General features: G+C 43.6%; 1 protein-coding gene across 6 annotated transcripts in view; it reads left to right on the top strand.

Annotated features, from left to right (window-relative positions):
• Ipcef1 (interaction protein for cytohesin exchange factors 1) overlaps positions 1 to 18,517 on the top strand; it is a 155,753-nt gene extending 137,236 nt beyond the window's left edge. For all 6 annotated transcript variants that reach the window (XM_048420023.3, XM_048420030.3, XM_048420020.3 and 3 more), the window contains 2 exons: positions 7,297 to 7,490; positions 15,068 to 18,517. In XM_048420023.3, coding sequence (XP_048275980.2) covers positions 7,297 to 7,490; positions 15,068 to 15,271 — 398 coding nt within the window. In that variant the 3' untranslated portion in view covers positions 15,272 to 18,517. The remainder of the gene's footprint in view (positions 1 to 7,296; positions 7,491 to 15,067) is intronic.
• Positions 18,518 to 20,020: the final 1,503 nt, after the last annotated feature.

Below are 20,020 nucleotides of genomic sequence, written 5' to 3'. Positions count from 1 at the left end.
CTGAATTTCTCATCCTTTAAGCAGGAAACACGGGCACCTCAGCACACAAAGCTCTGCGTGAACCCTTTGCAGAAGTAGCGAAAGCAGGGATCTGAATAGTCAGCTAGTTGCTGCTCCAGTATCTGCAGACTGTCGGGTTCATGGGTCTCCATTGAGCTTTATGAAGATTGAACTACACTGCCCAGACTATTCACAGGTTATCACAATATAGGAATAATAAGCTTGGGTATAAAACCCATGTCTGTACCATGCTGTGTTTATAGGATGTCGTAGCATAGGGAATGATAGCCTTCTGTTTATACCCTGTTTGTCTCCTTGTGCTTTTGTCAAGTTCTGTGATCTTCCATTATGTTGACACTCTTTTCGTGAAGCCAGTGCTGATGAGGCTCCCTTCCCTGGCTGTGGGAAGATACTGAGGGGCTGATGGTAGATGCAGTGCCCGTCAGAGAAGGAAAACAGTGCGTGGCATCTGCTCCACTTGCAGCGGCAGAGACTGGAGACTTGTCCCTCGGCGGGATGCTCTCCTTTGTGCTTGGTCAGAAGCACGTTTAGATCCAAATTGGCTGTCTAGATTTGTTCTTATTTGAGAAATTGAAGTCTGCATAATTCAAGCCTTGCCGTGTTGTAGGATTGCCTGATCACCACATAAAGAATGACTGTAAGAGCTTTTTGATCTCTAGGCATCAGATGTTATTTATTAAATATTACTTTTAGGATATGCAGTGTGTACATACCACCATTTTCTTGTTGGTGACAGGTGTCTTCTGTGGCTTTTTTTTTTCTTGAGCACTAGAACATTGCAGGTGAAACTTGTAGTTCTTTTTTTCTCCCTAGTATTTTCCAAATGTTTTACATCTGAAGATTAAAATGATCTCCTTTAGGATATTATTTGAACTTTTCAAACCCGGGTATAAAATCTGCTGCATGAATTTATCTCCTGTCTTCTGAAGTCAGCTTCTATGTTTTAAATAGAAAACAAACAGCCACATTCTAGAAAGCACAAGCAAGACCAAAAATAAGATAGTGGGGGAGGCAGAGTTGAAAATGCAGCATTCCAAGAGATAATCTGCATACAGTGTTCTCGACAGGCAAATTCTGGGCCTCCGGGAGCTGTCCTGTCCTGCCAGAAGCAGACAATAGGATGGCACGTAGGAGGAGGAAGCCACACATTCATTTTGCACAGTCTTGGGAAGGAGAGAACTTCTAAGCATTAGTTAAAATGCTGGTATGTTTCCAAGTTTGCTATAAGGGACCTGTGCTGTAGTTACCTTTTTCTTTAGATCTATATATTTCATTTCATATGTATGAGTGTTTTGCATGCACATATGTGTGTGTGCCACATGTGCCTGGTGCTACAGAGGTCAGAAGGTTTTCTGATACCAGAGAGCCTGTAATTGGAGTTACAGAGGGCTGTCAGTCATCATGTGGGTGCTGGGAATTGAATCTAGGTCCTCTCTAAAAACAAGTGCTCTTCACCACTGAGTGAACTCTCCAGCCCTGAGGACCTTGGGGATATGCATTCCATCCCTTTTTGATTCTAACTGGCTCAAGTCTGGAGAAAGTTTGCTAGACTTTGACACATCCTGAGTTAGTCTGGCTGACGTCTAGTAACAACAGTTACATCAGATTCCTTTCTACTCACCCTGTGGTGTAGTGGTGCTGACCAGTCCTGATTTGAGGTGTACTTCATTCGAATGAAGCTGGTTTGCTTTCCTTTTCTCTTTGATTAGGATACATCCCAGAGACAGTCAGTGAGGCTTTGCGTCTAGTCTCAGTTTTCTAGTTGTCACTCAAGTCCGTTTGCCCTCTGGTGAATCCAGTCCGGTTAATTTTACCAATAGGTGGTCCAACCCTGCTACCGAAAGTATAGTCAGTGGACCTATGAACTCGCCAAAAATCTAGAAGGTCTAGAAGGGCTGGGGAGATAACTGTGCAAATACAAAGACCTGGATTGGATCCCTAGTGTCCATGTGAACATCCATTTGTAGTGGCTTGTTTGTAGTCCCGATGCTAAAGAGGTAGAGAGGCATCCTGGAACTCACTAGCCACCCTAGGCTATCCCATGAGTCTCAGATCCCTATGAAAGACTTGGAATTCTAAACCAAAATTGATGTGACCTGAGGAATGACAATCAAGATTGACACTTGGCCTCTATATGCAGGCATGCAAATGTGCATGTGCCTCAGTTTATGCAGGAACACGCACATGTGCATGTGCACACACACATACATATATACACTGCTTTCATGTACACACACGTGCACATACACATCCGTTCATTCATACACATACATAGGCACACACTCATGTGCAATCTGGTGTACACACACACACACACACACACACACACACACACACACGCTTAGATTAACACCATCCCAGATGGACTGAAGCAGAACCTACATTTTCCTAAGTTCCCCGGGAGACTGTTTCCCTGTTCAGATTTGTGAAGAATGGTCTAGAAACACATGGGCCTACACAAAATGGAGCTTTTATTTTTAGTGCCTAGCACTAATTGGCAGCAGAGAGAAAAAAAAATCACTGACTATTTTTCAAGACTCTCTACTTTCCTTGTCTATAAGATAATGCTTCCAACCTTGACAAAGCACTAGTGAGATGAAGGGCAATAGACCATCAGTTGCTCATGTGTCAGTGGGAACTGAAGTCCTGTCCCACAGGGAAGACAGCGATATACACTTGAGAGGGGACGCTTCACTGTCAGACAAAAATCACTTGTTTTGTCTCGGGAGATAAGGGAGGTGGAAATAACTCACAAGGCTTCTGTTTCCAATGGGGGAGAGATGAGGGATCGCTCCTGCCAACCCTCTCATCTTTATCTTTGCAATCTGGTAAGAGGAGAAAGATAAATTCGTGCTTTCTAGAATGAAAATATAACTCAGAAAAGAACTGCATGCATACAAAAGGGGGTGTTAAATTTATTTCACTACAAGGCTAACCTAGAGGGGCTGAAGAGATGCTCGGTGGTTCAGAGTACCCCTTGTTGCTTTTGCAGGGGACCTCGGTAGGCTTTCAGCATCAACATGGGGGCTCACAACTGTCTGCAACTCCAGATCCAGAGGTTCTGATGCCTCTTCTGACCTCCGCTGGCACCAGGCATACATGCACATGGTGCATATACAGACATGCAGGCAAAACACTCATACCCACAGAATAAAATAAGTATTAGAATGATATTAAAAGGCTAATTCAGAGAGGCTTTGGCAGGGCCTGAGCTCCTACAGCAACCCATCATGGTACAGCCATGCTTGGAGAGGGTGACCCAGCAGCACTATAGCAGATACACCATTCAGAAGGACTCCTCTCTCCTTATTTCATGGTCAGGGGCAAGCTGTATTGTCATACATGTGTAGCTTTGGATCCACCTTTATCCAATGTTTCCATTATCACCTGCTTCTGTTATTACTAGATGTTCATTTTATGGTCCTGCAACGACCTAAGCACCAGTCACTAACAGCAGTAAAAACAATACATATCCCCTGTCTTGGTGTGGACGTGGATAAGTCACAGACAAGTCTCCTGGGTGTCTGGTAACACACCGCACCTCTCCTAGAGTAGGACTCAGTAGAAAGTCATTGAAGCCTTTTTCTTTACTCCTGATGGTACTATCTGCTCTTTCATTTTCTATGAGTTTGTGGAGCATTTGAGAATTGTATTATTAGAGGTCTGATATTAGTCTTTCAGGTTCTGGTTTCTGCTAAGGGAGAAGAACCAGATGACTGATTTGTTTTTGTTCGCCAATTGGTCTTTAACTGGACATACCGAGTCCTTACAGGGATCTTGCTCCTGGATGGGCTGAAGCAAAAATCCTTATTTTTCAGGCATTGCAGATGGCTTACAGAGAACTGTCTTTTACACGGACACACACACACACACACACACACACACACGTGCTCACATATGCACATTCATGCACGCACATGCACACATGCCTGACTTATACTCATACACGTGCACACACGTGCACACACGTGCACACAGACATGCATGCACATACATGCACACACTCACACACACTCGCACATGCACACACATGCATGTACATTCACACACACATGCCTATGCTTGTATGCACACACACAGACATGCATGCACACACATGCACGCACATGCACACACAAGCTAATTAATACCTTCATGACTAACAACCTAAAGTTTAAACTAGGTAAAGAAACCGTATGTATGTGTCAGTGAGGGGGGGCACAGATGCAGCTTCTGATATTTTGAACATAAGCATTATATATTTTACATCAATATATTAAAATAAAATAAAATTATCCCAAAGAAGAAATCCTATTCTTTTTTTTTTTTTGAATTTGAAGAACATACTCTGTGCCTTCTCATGCCAAACCTCTAAGCTTATTTTTATCTTGACTGATTTATTATCTGTTGAGCCAGATGAATTATCTTGCTATAGTTTTACCCTGGCATAATTATACTGTAATGTATTAGTGAAAAACAAATTGCGCTTTTATCTCTGTCTTTAGTAACTACTGCTTGGTGCACACAAGGCAATTCAGTGAAACAGTTCTTTATTTAGCCTTTTCGTACGTTTTCTTATTTCTTAAAGCTTGTTCTGTGGATATTACTTATGAAATATGTACAGTGAGGATTTTTTAGACCTAGTGTTACATGGTTGACTATGAAAAAGAGGGCGTAGTGGGTTATGTGTCCATCTGCTTGTGACAAGTTCTCGATGCTAATGGGTCTTTATGAGCTGCTTGTCTTTGCCTTGGTTTATGGGAAACAAGATCTGCCTCAGAGCCCCGGCTGACCTTGAATGTGATAGCTTCCTGTCTCTACTTCCCAACCGCTAGGATCACAGGGTCTGGCTCCATTTGTTGTTGTTGCTTTTGAAAGACTTAATTCTAAAACTTGGGGTTTCTCTGTGAACACGCTACCTGCTATCATGATGCCTTCTAAGAGCCCACTTTAGCTTTTACCTCTGGAGTGACACACTTCCCATAGCCTCCGAGTTTTCACTGGTGGGCACAGTTGGCAGAGCTGGGGAGCTATCACCACAGCATGACTCGAGAACATTCAGTTTCACAGAAAGAAAACCCTGTGCCTGGCAGGCGCTCCTCCCTCCTGTCTGTGCCCTCAACTTCCCAGGTGCTTCCTGTCTGAGATTTAACATGTCATTAGGTTTCTGGTGAGGGCTCTAGTGTGCACACACCACATTCCCTCATCCGCTCAAGCACAGATCAAACTTTCTGTTCGTCTCCTTTTTTCTTCTGAATTATGCTGTGATGAGTACAGCTGTGTACAACTGATGTGGGAACGTGTTTCTCTTTCTCTTTAATATAAATGCGGGGTTGGAATTGCAGGGTGCTGTTGTCATTGTAACATCTTGAGGGCCATCAGCCACAATGGTGGCTTGCTTTTCATTTCTACTGGTGGTAAAGGAGAGCCTCCATCTCTCCTCATCCTTGGCTACTCTTAACGACTGTCTGTCTTCTTTATATTAGCCATCCAGACAAGTATGGCCCAGCATCCCTTGGTGCTTTGGGTTTTCATTTCCCTAGTGATTAACAATGAGGATTTCTTTTCATGAGTTTATAAACATAAGTTGACTTCTGGTGGTTGCATGATGTACGAGGTCAAAGGTCTATTTTCAGATATATTTTATACAGTTTCCTCTCTTTTTTTGATACCATTTGATTAGGAGACAAAGTAGCTGCTCTGGGTCAAGAGTGGTGGTGCACACCTTTAATCTCAGTACTCAGGAGGTAGAAATAATCTGAACTCTGTGAGTTCTGGGACAGTCTGGTTGACATCGTCAGTTCCAGCTTGCTGACGCTACACAGTGAGACATTGTCTCAAACAAAAGAAAAAAATGCTGTTCTGGCTAATACTTTAAGTCAGTTGTTAGAAAGATTTTGTTGTCCATGTCAAGCAAGTGTTGAGGATAACTCATGACGACCATCTGAGGTAAATGAGCAGAAACTCATTTTTAAGGATTTCTAATCACAGAAGAGCAACTGTGATGTGAGGTGAGTCCCTGGGTTCTGGTATTCCTCCAGTGTCCTATGTATCTGTCTCAGAGCCCATTTTCTTCAGTCTGCCTGTGTGAGCATACTGTCCATATGGCTCTCTCTGAATCTTCTTTCTCAGCACAGGAGGGGAGACCTAAACACTGAGGGCTTCGTGAGGGAAAGAAACCTCATTGTCTTTATTTCCCAAGATCATTTTCAGGAAACAAAGGGACAAGGAATTGAAATGTTCTATGAGAAACAGAAGCCACGCAGAGTCAAAATTTTCTTCAGGTGTTGCTGCTGTTATTTAAGGTCCCCATGGTTACCTGTGATTGAAAACTATACCCATTGTAGCCTCACAAGGGGAATATACTGGCTCCTTAGGTCTAGAGGTTCCTAGACAACACTGGCATCATTCTGATTCTTGGGACAACTCCTGGAAACTTTTAGCTCATATATTTACTTTTTTTAAAAAAAAGTAGAAAACATCCCTGACACACCCAAACAAATGTTCTAGGACTGAGTCTTTGTGGTGCCCACTGGCCTACCTGAGCCTTGTGTCTATTCCTTAGTGGTCTGTAGAGGCACACTGCTCTCTAGACTCTGGTGGGCTGAGGCCAGATAGGCATAGTTAAAGCGGGGAGTAATATAGTGTGGTGCGGGGTGAGAAATGCTTTCTTCTACCACCAGCGAACAGGAAGACTTCTTCCTCAGAAAACACTGGGAGGCACCAGAAAATAGGTGTTCAGACTTTGTGGTAAACGTTGGCTTACAGGGCTTGCCTGTCAGATAACTTATCTATTTCACAGGTTCAGAAATGGACAGGGATTTTGAACCCAGATGAATTATCCCCTAGCCTAACGCCTAGCCTGATTTGGATGTGAGGTGGATCTTGGAGTTGCTATTCAAATGATTTAAGAGTTTAGGAGTTATTGAAATGAGATATGTGGGATTTGTGTGAGAGAAGGATGTAAATTTTAAGGGGCTAGAAGTAGATTGAAATGTCTCCCACAAAATTTTGTAAATTGAAGTACTATACTGTACTCTCAAAGTCTCCAAGCAATAGGTCAGCGTGTGGCCTTATGAGGAAATGCTACAGTTATATATCAATAAGTGGTTCGTGGTTTCCTGAGCAGCAAAATAGCATGGTATAAGTGGCCCGACAACAGAACATCACTGCTTTACATGTCTGGAGACTGACAGTCTGAGAGGAAGGTCTGAACAGGACTGTTTGAGGAACACGTTGTCTGATTCCGTGCTTTGGTTTTAACTGAATTTATGGACACTGTTCTTTTTTAAACAGAAGAAACAAAAGTATCTGAAGATGATGAGATGGAGAAACTCTATAAATCGTTGGAGCAAGCTAGCCTGTCTCCTCTCGGGGACCGACGGCCTTCAACCAAGAAGGAACTGAGAAAGTCTTTTGTCAAGCGGTGCAAAAACCCATCTGTAAATGAGAAACTCCACAAGATCAGAACCTTGAATAGCACATTAAAGGTAAGGCAGTCTCGAACTGTGAAACCTGGGGGGCAGGAGGGAAGGCAGGCAGGGAATGGCTGGCTGCAGAGAGTTTCATAGCCAGTTCAGAGTGTTTCTGTGGGTGGAGGAAAGAGCAGAGCAGGTAGCATCCTCATAGTGGGATGACTCTGGCCTTTGAGAAACTCTGGGTCGCTCACACAGCAGCATTTGTACATAACAGTTTTACATACAGTCCGATTCAGAGTTTGAATTCCCAAATCCCAGATGGCAAGGACTGTGTGTAATTTGGTTCTGTAATTTTGAGTCTAGCACAATACTTGGCTCTAGAAACTTTTTATTGTTTGAGAATTTTAAGAATTTCATACATGCATGTAATATATTTTGATCAAAATCCACCCCATTCCCTCCCTTCTTCCTCTCCCACCTCTGCTTTCCCCACTCAACTTTGTGTGCTCTTTCGATCCCTTGTTTTAAAACCCACCAAGTGTACTTAGTGCTGCCTGTATGTGCATAGGGCAGGACTGGAGCGTGGGTAGCTGCTCAGGGCCCACACCCCTGAAGTAAACTTACTCTCCCTCCCCTCTCAGCAGTCAGTCTTTTCAGCTAGGGATGGAACGTATGAGCCCCCTCCTGAGTCCATAATGGGATCTGGGCTGAGCTTGATCTTGTTTGGGTCTTATGCATAGAGTTCAGTCGCTGTTAGCTTATGTGTTCATAAGTATATGTTCATACTATTCCTCTGCAGACATCCACCATCACTTGATCTTATGATCTTTTGCTGTTTAGCAACATAGAGCATCCTTTGGCAAAAATAAACAGTAACAGAAATAAGGGTTTCCCCTGACTCCATGTGTGCTACTAGATCACGAGATTCTCCTTCTTCCTCTTCTTCTTCTTCTTCTTCTTCTTCTTCTTCTTCTTCTTCTTCTTCTTCTTCTTCTTCTTCTTCTTCTTCTTCTTCTCCTCCTCCTCCTCCTCCTCCTCCTCCTCCTCCTCTTCTTACTCTTCCTCCTCCTCCTCCTCTTCTTCCTCTTCCTCCTCCTCCTCCTCCCCCTTCTTCTTTTCTTCCCCCCCCTCTCGACAGGTTTTCTCTGTCACAGGATAGCCAGGAACTCATTCTATAAGACCAGACTGACCTTGAACTCAGAGATTTCCCCACCTCTGCCCCCCCCACCCCAGTTCTGGGATTAAAGGCATGTGCCACCACTGCTTGGCACTAATTGCCAGCTGTAGGCACTACAGTCAAGAAGCATGGTGAGAACCAGGCAGTGGAAGGCACACATTCTGTGGTACTAAACCAACAGATGTTGTCACGTGGGAATAGGGGGCAGGATGCAGGATTGCACTGAAGCTCTTCCCAGAGCTTCCCCTAACAAAGGTTTGCTCATAATAGGAGCATCTTACTTTTACATTTAGCCCATAATACCAGCAGGGGGAGGGCAGGGCACTCTGTAGTCATCTTCAATTATCAGAAGATTCATAGGCTCTGAAAAGCCTCACTGGAGCCTGTGATTTAATTCTGAAGTGTGCAGGTCTTTTCATGTTAAAAATTTTGAGTCTCCTTTCCAGGAAAAAAAATGTCACCAATCACGAGTATAATACTTAGATAGCTGAGTGGGTTATTGGTAGTCAGATGTCCCCTTTAGTCAAGACAAAAAAACAAGCACCACAAAAGGCTGCAAAACATGATGTTGGAAAGGACAAGGAGAAGAATGTTTTAGTTCTACAGAGGAACACCTTGTTCAGAGCAATTCTCTAATAGTTAATGATGAAAAGCCTTCACTAGCCCTCATTTCATGGTGTGTGCAGAGCTGATGAATGTGTTGGGTTCTGTAGTGCAATCTGCAAGATAAAGTTGAGATTTTGCCATCTTGTAGGATGAATGACTTCATTATGGGAAAGTAATATTTCCTGAATTTTACTGTGTACCAGATACTAGCCTAGGTCACTGTGACCATGGAGTGGAATGCTCAGGACAATGGAGACAGGAAAACAGATGGCTAAAATACAGAACAATAAATACCGTCGTGGGTACAAGCTTTGAGGGCCTTAGTGGCCCAGAGGACTGACTTGACTGAGCATCTAGGGTCAATATGCTTAGCAGGCAGCTGGTCAATCAGTAAGAAGTTTAGAATACGGCGAAAATGAGGGAAAGACCTTCAGGGAGGTGACTGTCTACTGAGGGATGATCTGTTTGGTTCAGATTGGGACCAGCAGGAAGCAGAAGCCAGTGGGGATATGGGTAGCTCAGGACATGATGGAAGAATACTGCAACTCCAGACTTCATAGAGCAACAGACTGACGATTCTAGACTTTGACAACACACTGTGTGCTCTAACAGAAGGATCAAAGGCGTTTACCAGCCTCTCTAGTTTCCTATGAATTCTTGCTCTTCATAGTTAGGCCTTGTGATGGATGACCTCAGTGACTTCTTTTCTCCGAGGAGAGTAGGCCTTGTGGTTAACGAATGGCCCTGAAGCCATTAGAATTTCTGTGGCTCTGTGGTCTGGGCATGGCTGGGGTATGGGATTCTATCATTAATACTCGTGCAAGTGTGTGATCAAGGTGTCCTCTAGGCTGGTCATTTCTCCACTGGGGGATGTCTGCTTCTCAGTCCCTATGTTAGAATTGGCAGCATCCAGTTCCTTACAGCCTATGGCTCTGAGCATGTCTGCTGCTGTCTGTCAGATGAGTGGAGGTTGACCTCAGGTTCTTGTTAAGTAGACTACGTGGGGCAGCTCACAACTGAAAAGCTGAACTCTCCCAGCAAGTGTGAAGACAGTGACAGTGAGTGAGCAAAGTGAGCGCTGACCCAGGCCCCATCGCTAAACCACCTTACTTCTGTGATGTTTCCTTCCACAGAAACAGGCTATCAGGTCAGCCAATAATCTGGAAGATTCCATAGACAGATGAATCTCAGGAAGCAGGGAATGGTAGGGGCCTTCTCAAGGGTCATCTCATGCCCAATCTAATTGTTTTCTGCTCTGTAGGAAATATTCCTTTCTATGGATCACCTAGGCCTCAGAGAAGTACAGCGCTAGAGACCCATGAACTGTAGCTCATGTTATGATGCCCAGAGATCATCAGCAGGTGGCAAACCTCTGTTATGTGTAAACTGACCATGTTAAAGAATAACAACAAAGGCTAGGTAAATAACTCTATGGTAGAGTGTTTGTATAGCATGCAACAAAACTTGGAGTTTAAGCCCCTAGTATTACAAAGCAAACAAAAATGACAACAATAGCAACAACAAAAATACCACAACTCCCTATAACAAAAACCAAAAATAAGTCATAAATTATTGAGTGGATCAGTGTGTATATATTTAGCCATGAGCAAATCTATCATAATTAACTCTTAGCTATTGGGAAGGCACATAAGAGGAGCTTATGAGGTGGACACTAAACAAGGGTCTTTTCTTGACTTTGGAGTTGGTTATGAAAGTGTGTTTGTTATGAGATAATTTCTCGAGAACAATTTTGTTTGTGCAATTTTCTTTACATATGCTGTACTTTGATGAAATGTTTACTTAGAAGCACTTGAAATCTGGAGTGTGGACACCTAAAGGCATCAGGCAGTAAAATGACCTCAGGTTTACACCTGTTGTATTTGACTTGACAATTATTTAAGCAAAGCTAATGGTAAATTTAAATGAACAACTATGAAGTTTCCGGAGGTGTAAGTCTTGGATCATAAGCTTGTAGGAGTATGGAAGTAGAAGAGATTATGGCAGGCCTCCAAAAGAGATGATACACAGAGAACATAGGCACAGACAAAGACAGGTACTTGAACACTGCAGTTTCAAGAGTTTGGGTAATGAGGAACCAGGGACAAGGAAAGTCAAGAAAGAATGTTATAGAAGCAATCAGGTAGACATGTCCAAGGTGGAACAGTGGTCAGCAGCTTTAGATATATTAATGAATATGAAGATGGATAGTTAACCTTTGGATGAGCCGACATGGAGGTTACTGATGAGCATCCCTGGCTTGATAGAGTGGTAGGGATGAGCGCCTGGCAGACCAGAAGTAAGACTGTGAAGGGATGGCCACTGGAGACAAGGAAGAGAGTGGAACCTGAGCTAGACAGAGGTAGGGTCAGAGAGGACTTGCATCGTAGAAGAAATAACACAGTGCGTGAGCATCAGCGAGGATGCCCCAGTGGAGAGGGGAGATTGCTGAGTCATAGGAGAGTGTCCTGAGTAATAGAGCAGAAACCATGGTGCTGAAGGGGAGAGGGCAGCCTGTGCCCAGAGCACAGATCTTTCAATTGCACACACAGGAAGGAAGGCAGTGTGTGTTCTTGCTGGTGTGGGCAGTGGGTGTGAGAAGTTTGTAAATGCTTTTCTGGTTGTTTTCATTTCTTCTAAAAGTACAGAGCAAAGTTATCGGCAATGAGTGATGATGAGGAGGTTTGAAATACAATGAGAAGAACTTTCTTCTTTTCTAATTGTTGTGTGTGAGAACATGTTTGTGTGTTTGAGTATGGGCGTGTGTACAACAGTGCCTATGTAGAGGTCAGAGAACCTGTTTGAGACAGGTCTCTGCTCATTTTTGTCTCTTCTGGCGAGCTGGCCTGCTGGCTTCCAGGGACTCACTGTAGGAATACCAGTGTTATTGGTACATGTTCCTGTGACTGACAATATATGGGCTTCAGGGTCCAAATTCAGGTCTTTACGCTTTTGTGACTGGCACAGGTTTCCTTATACATGCTGAGCCCTCTTCCAGCCCAAGGGAGTTTTAAATATTTGGAGTAGGTGGGCCTTCTGTCTATGTGTTACTTTCATTGGTTAAATAAAGAAGCTGCCTTGGCCTTTTGATAGGCCAGCTCTTAGGTGGGTGGAGTAGACAGAACAGGGTGCTGGGAGAAAGAAAGCAGAGTCAGGGAGATGCCATGAAGCTCCGGCCCGAGATGGACATAGGTTAGAATCTTCCTGGCAAGCCACGGCCCCATGGTGATATACAGATTATTATAAATGGGTTAATTAACATGTGAGAGTTAGCCAAGAAGAGACTAGATATAGTGGGCCAAGCAGTGTTTAAATGAATAGTTTTGTGTAATTATTTCGGGTAAAGCTAGGCAGATGGGAACTGGGCATGATGCGGCCCACTGGCTGCTCATCTTTGCAACAAATATTCATTTAGAAAGGTGAAAAGGGAAAGAAGGTGGAGTGTGATTCCTGGTTGACTCTTAGTGACTGTCCTTTCAATCTTCCTCTCTTTGGAGATTAGCAGCAGAGGTATGGAGGATAGCTTTATTATTATTAACACATATTAATTAACACCTCATGATTCTGTATTATGTTATAGTCTTCACATCCAAACACTATGCATTCACCATGGATGTCCACCTTTCTGCTCTTGTTTCCTGATGGCCCTTCTGTTCCCAGTCCTTAGCAATTGCTCGTTTACTTTCATGTTGGTTTCTTAAAGGTTTTTCCTTCTAAGGGAGATCATGGGATGGTTGTGTTTATTTGGTTTGTTTTCATTTAACCTAATGCCTTCTAGTCCTATGCCTCAAATGACAGTATCTCATTCTTCATTATGGCTGGACATAGTCAGACATTCAATAAGTATTATGAGAGTGTGTACTGTGTATCAGTGGTTCCCTCAGGCATGGGAGGCCAGCAGTCCTATCAGACAAACATGTTGGTCCTCATGGAGCTTTCAGTTCAGAAGAGGAAGACTGAAGCATGACCCCGCTGACATTTTAGGATGAGAATGATGATTGGTGGTCTTGAACTTGAGATGAGAGCAGTGAGCATGACTGTGAGTGACATTTGACCTGTGCATATGCTTCCATAGGGGTGGGCAGAGATGGGTCCAATGGTGGAAAGGAACTTACTGTCAACATGCCACGTGTGTGTGTGTGTGTGTGTGTGTGTGTGTGTGTGTGTGCGCATGACTATGTCCTCACTCATGCATACACATGTGGAGGCCAGAGGAAGAGGTGAGATGTTCTCTTCTACCTGTTTCCAACTTTTTGCCCCGAGTCGAGGCCATTCATTGACTCGGAAGGGACCTTTCTGTGAGGCTGACTGTTCCAGGAGCCCTCTGGATCCTCCTGTCTCTTCCCCCACTGCAGTTCTGAAATTACAGGCACACGCAACTATCCTGGCCTTTTATGTGGGTGCTAGGGGTTCAAACTCCGAGTGTCCTAGTTAGGCTTACTATTGCTGTGATGAAACACTGCACATGCCCAATTAGCACCGTGGTTGTAGAGATGGAAAAAAGCCATTTGGGATCAAATTATTCTAAGAATGCGGTGTTAGGCCCAATTCTCTGCTCAGGCTTCTTCTTGCAGATACTGACAGACACTCTACCCGGTCATACCGACAGACACTCTACCTGGTCATACTGACAGACACTCTACCTGGTCATCCTGACACACACTCTACCTGGTCATCCTGACAGACACTCTACCCGGACATACTGACAGACACTCTACCTGGTCATACTGACAGACACTCTACTGGGACATTGTGAGGCCCTGGCTAACAGACAGAATTTCTTACCTGAGAAATGAATTAACATTGAAGTGGGCATTGAATTAATATTGAGGGTATTGGTGGCATACACATGCTGTTTGCTACCCCTCATTACCTTCTGCCTGGGATTTAGACCTAAAGCCTCCTGCTGAGAACTCCCCTGTTATCAGAGAGCTATAAAAAGAGAATTCCACTTCTTCCACATAGGCTCTGGTTCTCTTCAGTGAACCTGCCAAACTGTCTCTCTGGTGATGCCAGAATCCTTACCATGCAGTTGCTCCATCTGACTGTCTGTCCATGGTATTGTAAGTCTCCTAATAAACTCCTCAGTTCCTAGTAACCTGTTCCAGTGTCATCCTGAAACACCCAGACCCTGAGCAAACCTAACAATTGTCGGGGCTGAGTGATCCACCTTTTTATTGACCCTGATTATATTTTGACTCTGTTCTCTTGCTGAAAATGTGGATGACTGGTGGCCAGCGAAATGAGGACACAGCACTGATACTTTATCCTTGCACACATCCTTGCACACGTACTGTTTTGGTGGAAGTTAGGCATCTCATCTTTGAATAAAAAAGGAAGCCATATTTTTATATATAAATATGCATGTTAATAGAATCTGACTTACTCAAATAATTTTAAAAATCTACAAAAATTAAGAAGATCTATTTCGTGACCTTATGCCTCAGGTAGACTGCTGTGTTCCAGTTTTACTTAGTGAAGTCAGGATGATCGGCGAAGAGCCTGTGTGTACAAATAACTGCACTTCCGGGTGTGCCAGCACCCGGTGACACACTCAGATGGAGTCACCTTAAGTGTGGAGGAATAGATGGGTCAGGGAGGACCAGCCTAGAAGACAGACTGTCTGGCTCTTTCACTAGCTTGAGGGTGAATATATACAGCTTCTTGGTGGCTTCCATGTGTGAAGAGGTATTGTGTCAGACCTCAGTCGTGTTGCGAGATTAGACTATTAATGGGCAAAACCACTTCAGTTGTGCTGCGACAGATAGGGCCTTGTCTCTGTGAAAGGGCCGAGGAAGTTGACTCACCGAAGTTTAGATACGCATGTCCTCACTGATGCCTCTTTCCTTCCTGTTTTCTTCTTGGCCAGTGCAAAGAACATGACCTGGCCATGATCAACCAACTGCTGGATGATCCGAAGCTGACAGCCAGGAAATACCGGGAGTGGAAGGTCATGAACACCCTGCTGCTCCAGGACATCTATCACCAGCAGCAGGCACCTCAGGACCCTGAGGACACCCCCCAGGAACTCAAGAACCCCAGCTCTTCTAACTGTGTTGAAAAGTCACTTTGAGCAGAAGCCAGGACTGCTCCCTTCCTTGTTCCTGTGCCATTCTACAAGACACTGCCAGGGCATACATTTTGCTTACAAGGAAACCCCAAACCCAGTTCCTGAGGCATCCTCCCTCCTTCCTGAGGATGCGACCAGGGTGAAGCCAGTTTTGATGCAGTGGGAGTCCTGGCTTCCGTGTGTTGCATCTATCGATATTGGAGTTATGGAGTTCATCCGAGCAGGTGTATCTTCTGTGCTCCTACTGGGAGCTGCTAGGAGTGCTAGGCTCTAGAGGGGATGTGGAAGGGGTAACCCCTCTTTTGCTTTCAAGAGAATTGCAACCTACCATAGACAAGAGACCTGATTTTACTAGAGATAACAACTCATAGGAACATTCCGTTTTACAAAGAAACATGGAGGACCCCCTTTGGTGGGCAGCAGAGTTTGAATGGAGAGGTTTCTTCCACAGTAGCTGCTGGAACTGGACATGTGTTGGCATTTGTGGAATCCAAGGCTCTTCCTGCCTTTGGTACAGAGAGCAGTGCCTTGTCGATTTGTTGAGTGCTTATTTGAAGAGTATGGCCTGGTGAGGTGGAGAGTGGGGAGCCCACTGAGGAGGCAAACTTTCTGTTCCACTCAGAGGACAATTTCATATGTTCATGCTGTGTCTAGGGTGTGTGTGGGGATCTGATTAAGGTGTCCCTTCCTCCCAAAGTCTAGGAGACAGACTATCACAAGTTATTTGGAGACCTTTGTCCCCCACTCCCAGCTTCTCGGAATAGTGGTAGGAGATTGTAATACCCATTGCCAGGAATGTCATACTGTGTTCATCCCAGGCTGTGGTTTAAATTTATATTCAGCTTTCCTGGGATCCAAACTTGCAAAATTATTTCTGAATTGTCCTGAACTTGGAAAAGAACCTAGACCCACAAAACAACAACAAGACAGTTAAGCAGGATCGCTTTATTTTTGTAAGTTTATGTGTCATATAGTGTGAGATGTGAATAGCTATCTATGTTTCCTATTTAAATATATTTATAGAAGTGCAAGTCATAGTGTTTTAAAAGACTACTATTATGTGTTGTTCTATATATATATATTCTAGAGGTATATCATTTTTGCTTGAGAAAAATAGGCATACTAGTGACTTATTGAAGCTGTGTTGCACTATGATTTGTGAGGAATGCTCAGGAAATCTCATGAGAAAACTATGGGAGCATGTATTGATATTCATTTCTTAATAATGAATATCTTTTTCTGAATGCTTTCTTTCTATTACTGTCCCCCAGCCAGTTCCAGAGCTCTTAAATTTCAGTGTTTCTTGCACATCATTTTTTTTAACTTGCACCTTAGACTAGCTCATCTACTCATAAAATTTAAGGTTTATGACATTTATACCATACATTGTAGACCCAAAGGAACATATCTCATGAAATCTCGAACCAAATGAAATAAAAACAATACAATTCCCAACTAAATATTAATAGAAATTAAGGTTTGTTAAAGAAATCTCATAGAGAAACAATATATTAGTCACAGTGACATCTTCTCATCATAAAAATAACCATTATTTGAGTACAGATATAAAATAAATAAATAAATTACAAAATGTAACCACAATTCACTAAGAACCCATCTAAATCTCACCTGCCCTTTGCAAATTGTTGACAAACATATTCCTATCATAGCATCAAATGTGGCTTGACAGATTTAAATAGAAGTAATCACCCAATCTATATCTACAAATTAAATGTAAAGAATCTAGACCCCCTTCCCCGCATCCTACTACCCCATGGGCTCACTGTCATCACAGGATGACTGTGAAGTATGGGTTGAGTGAAATGCCTTTCTCAAAGCCTCAAGTGGTACAGCCAGACTCTGAGGTTGAATTCTGGCTCTGTCAGCCTTCACTGTTGAGGAAATTATTGTCAGAGCACAATCTGCTGGGGAACACGAGGTCTGAGGAGCTCCTGTGTCCATCACACCAGGCCAGGCACATCTGGCTGTCATGGCAAGGGCTTTTTCCGAATCCCCAGGGGCTCTGTTGTGAGCACTCCCTCCCGAAAGGTCCTGTCGCCTTGCCCCTGGGTTCTCCAAGGATTGGAGATGACCTGACTGTTGTGTTTTTTTTTTTCCCCCCCATCGACACTAGGTTACTACTGTGAGAACTTTAGAGCTGGAGGAGAGAGGAATCTTTAAAGAGATAGAAAGGGCTTATTTTTTATTTTTATTTTTTTTCCTTTTGAGCCCAATTATGTCAGCTATCAAAGAGTTAGTGTTTAGGAGTGTGTCCTCTGTTCTCAGTTCTTACTTTCTTCTCAGCTCTTGTATTATAGTGACGCTCATTTCCTCAGGGAGACTTCAGATCATATTGTCATAGAGATGAAACAAATTAAAAGAAAAATATTTTTAAGTCTTTTGAGGAGAGGCACTCTACCAGTGAAAGCCATAGTTAATTTTATGGACGCAGACTTCTTTGTAAAAAGAGAAAGACAATATTTTGATATAGCAATATTAATAATTTAGGTACAGAGGGTAGCAGTCCAAATGTCTCATTATATTGAAGAGCCACTGTGTCCAAATGCATTTTAGAATGTATTTCTGTTCCCGGCAAACAGAATGGGATATACAAAGGAGATTTCCAATTTACTTCCCCTCAAACACTTCTGTATACTCATCCACAAGAGAATTCAGTCCTAGAAGTATGGACTGGCTGCCTGCCGAAGGTTTTGTGACACATAACAGTAAAAGTCCCTTATACTAGATTTTTTTTTTTTTAGTCTCTGTGAAATGGGTGGGGGAGGGAATTCACAGAAAGCCCGGTGTCTCAGTCACACCAGGTCATGTGGTAGAGCACATTAAAATGGATTTTGCATTTAAAAAAGCAAGTTTTCCATATCCCCTGTTGTAAAGACACGTAATTGCTCCGTGCTGTTGTCTCTTAGCTTTAGTCCAAAGGGAAGCATGCCCCATGGAGACATTTAACATCCTGTAATAAAAACCATGGTTGAGGTTACCACATGTTCTGATGTTTGCATGGTGGGGCTGGGGTTCAACAGTGCATGGTTCTGGGGCCAGATGTTGGTGTGGGGTTGATATCTTAGCTGTCGTTGTGCTTTTGGTCCTTGTCGCCAATCTGTTTTGACTAAACTGAAAACACAGGCATGCCTCATTTCTCCTGTCCCCGGCTCTCCGGGATAACTTGTAAGATAACAATAAAAGCAAGCCGTCTAGTAAAATGGTCTGGATCAAGACAATCAAGCTGCACTACTGTTGTTGGTTTTCTGCCGTGCATTATCGCCTCCTCTTTGAAAACTTAAAGTAAACAATCCCAAACCCACCAGACACACTAACAGCAAGGCAGCATGCTGCCCTGAAGCTGGGTTTTGCTCTTCAACAAAGGTAATTGCGCCCTCTGGTGACCATGATAAAGATAACAGATTCCGGAGTTGATGGGATTTTAAAATGAAAGATAATTTTATGTTGGGGACTTATTTCTACATGCACTTCTGTGGTCTTTGTCAATGCCTTTCATGTTACAGGTCTATCGGTATAACTATTTCAAAAGTTGTCGCCGCCCATGAAATTTGGCTTGTCTATTTGATAATATTATTGTCCATCCACATTATTTAGAGAATTTTTTTTAAAACACATATTTACAAGACTTACAAGCTTATTAAAATACGATCAAAGAACATAATGAAAATAGGACAGATTGAGTTCCACTTTTCCCCGCCGACCCCAGAAAGCTGGCCTGCATTTCCGCCTGTTTCACACATCCACACATCCGGGGTTGCAGTGTCCACAGATGATGTCCTTTCCTGTTTCTCTTCCCCTCCCGCAGTTCTTTCCTTTTCCAGCTGAGTTCCATTCTTCCTCAGCTCCATCCTAAGTATTTCTAAGCGGTCCTCCCCCTCCCCTCCGCCCATCCCGCACCCTACGCAACCAGAAACAGTAAAGTTATTTTAGCTCAAAAGGATCTTGACTGGGGACGTAGCTCACAGGTAGCGTGCTTGCCTGGCGGATGGGAGGGCCCGGGTCTGATTCCCCTGCATAAAGTGAACATGGGGGGCAGGCAGCATGCTGATGGGAGGCTCAGGAGTTCATTTGTTATCCTCTGCGTTGGATTAGAACCTCGATCACACGAGACCCCGGCTCCACGAAAAGAAAAAAAAAAAGTATTAGCAAAAGATTAGCCAATGGCGTAATTACACTGATGCTTCTAGAACAACCTCTGAGTTTCCAAGTGCCGCTGTAGCAGAGCCTTAGCATTAACGGCTCACACATGCTCGCTTCCTTACAGTTCTGAGGTTGAGAGGCTACCACGGGGATTCCCAGCTAACATCAGGCACTGGAAAGGTGGCACGTTTTATGGAGGCTGGCAGGAGTTATTCCCTACAGCTTTCAGGAGTCACCCGTGTCTGTTGCCTGTGTGCCTCCTCTGTCTTCAAAGTCAGCACTGTCCTATTTCTTTGTGCCTTTTAAACCATGTCTGCCTCAGCCTGACATTTCTCAGTTGCCTTGTGATCCCAGTGGATCTTTTGGAATTACCCAGGACAGCCTGTCTACATTTTTAATACTCACTTGTCTTCAGTTCCCCTGTACAGTCTGCTCACAGGTTCCAGATCGTGGCATTTACCACAAATGTCCATTTCAAAGGTCCCATGGAGTACCTCATACATCATCAATATCTACCAGAAAGTCTGGGGTTTCAAAGCTGTTAACAAGCTTGAAAGTCCTTTGCTAGGACCTGTATTTGATTTCATCAGA

Source organism: Myodes glareolus, chromosome 1, assembly GCF_982192425.1.
Source record: "Myodes glareolus chromosome 1, mMyoGla1.1, whole genome shotgun sequence".
Taxonomy (NCBI): Eukaryota; Metazoa; Chordata; class Mammalia; order Rodentia; family Cricetidae; genus Myodes; species Myodes glareolus.
The sequence above is the reverse complement of the archived record's forward strand: the minus strand, read 5'-3'. Positions and strand labels throughout refer to the sequence as shown.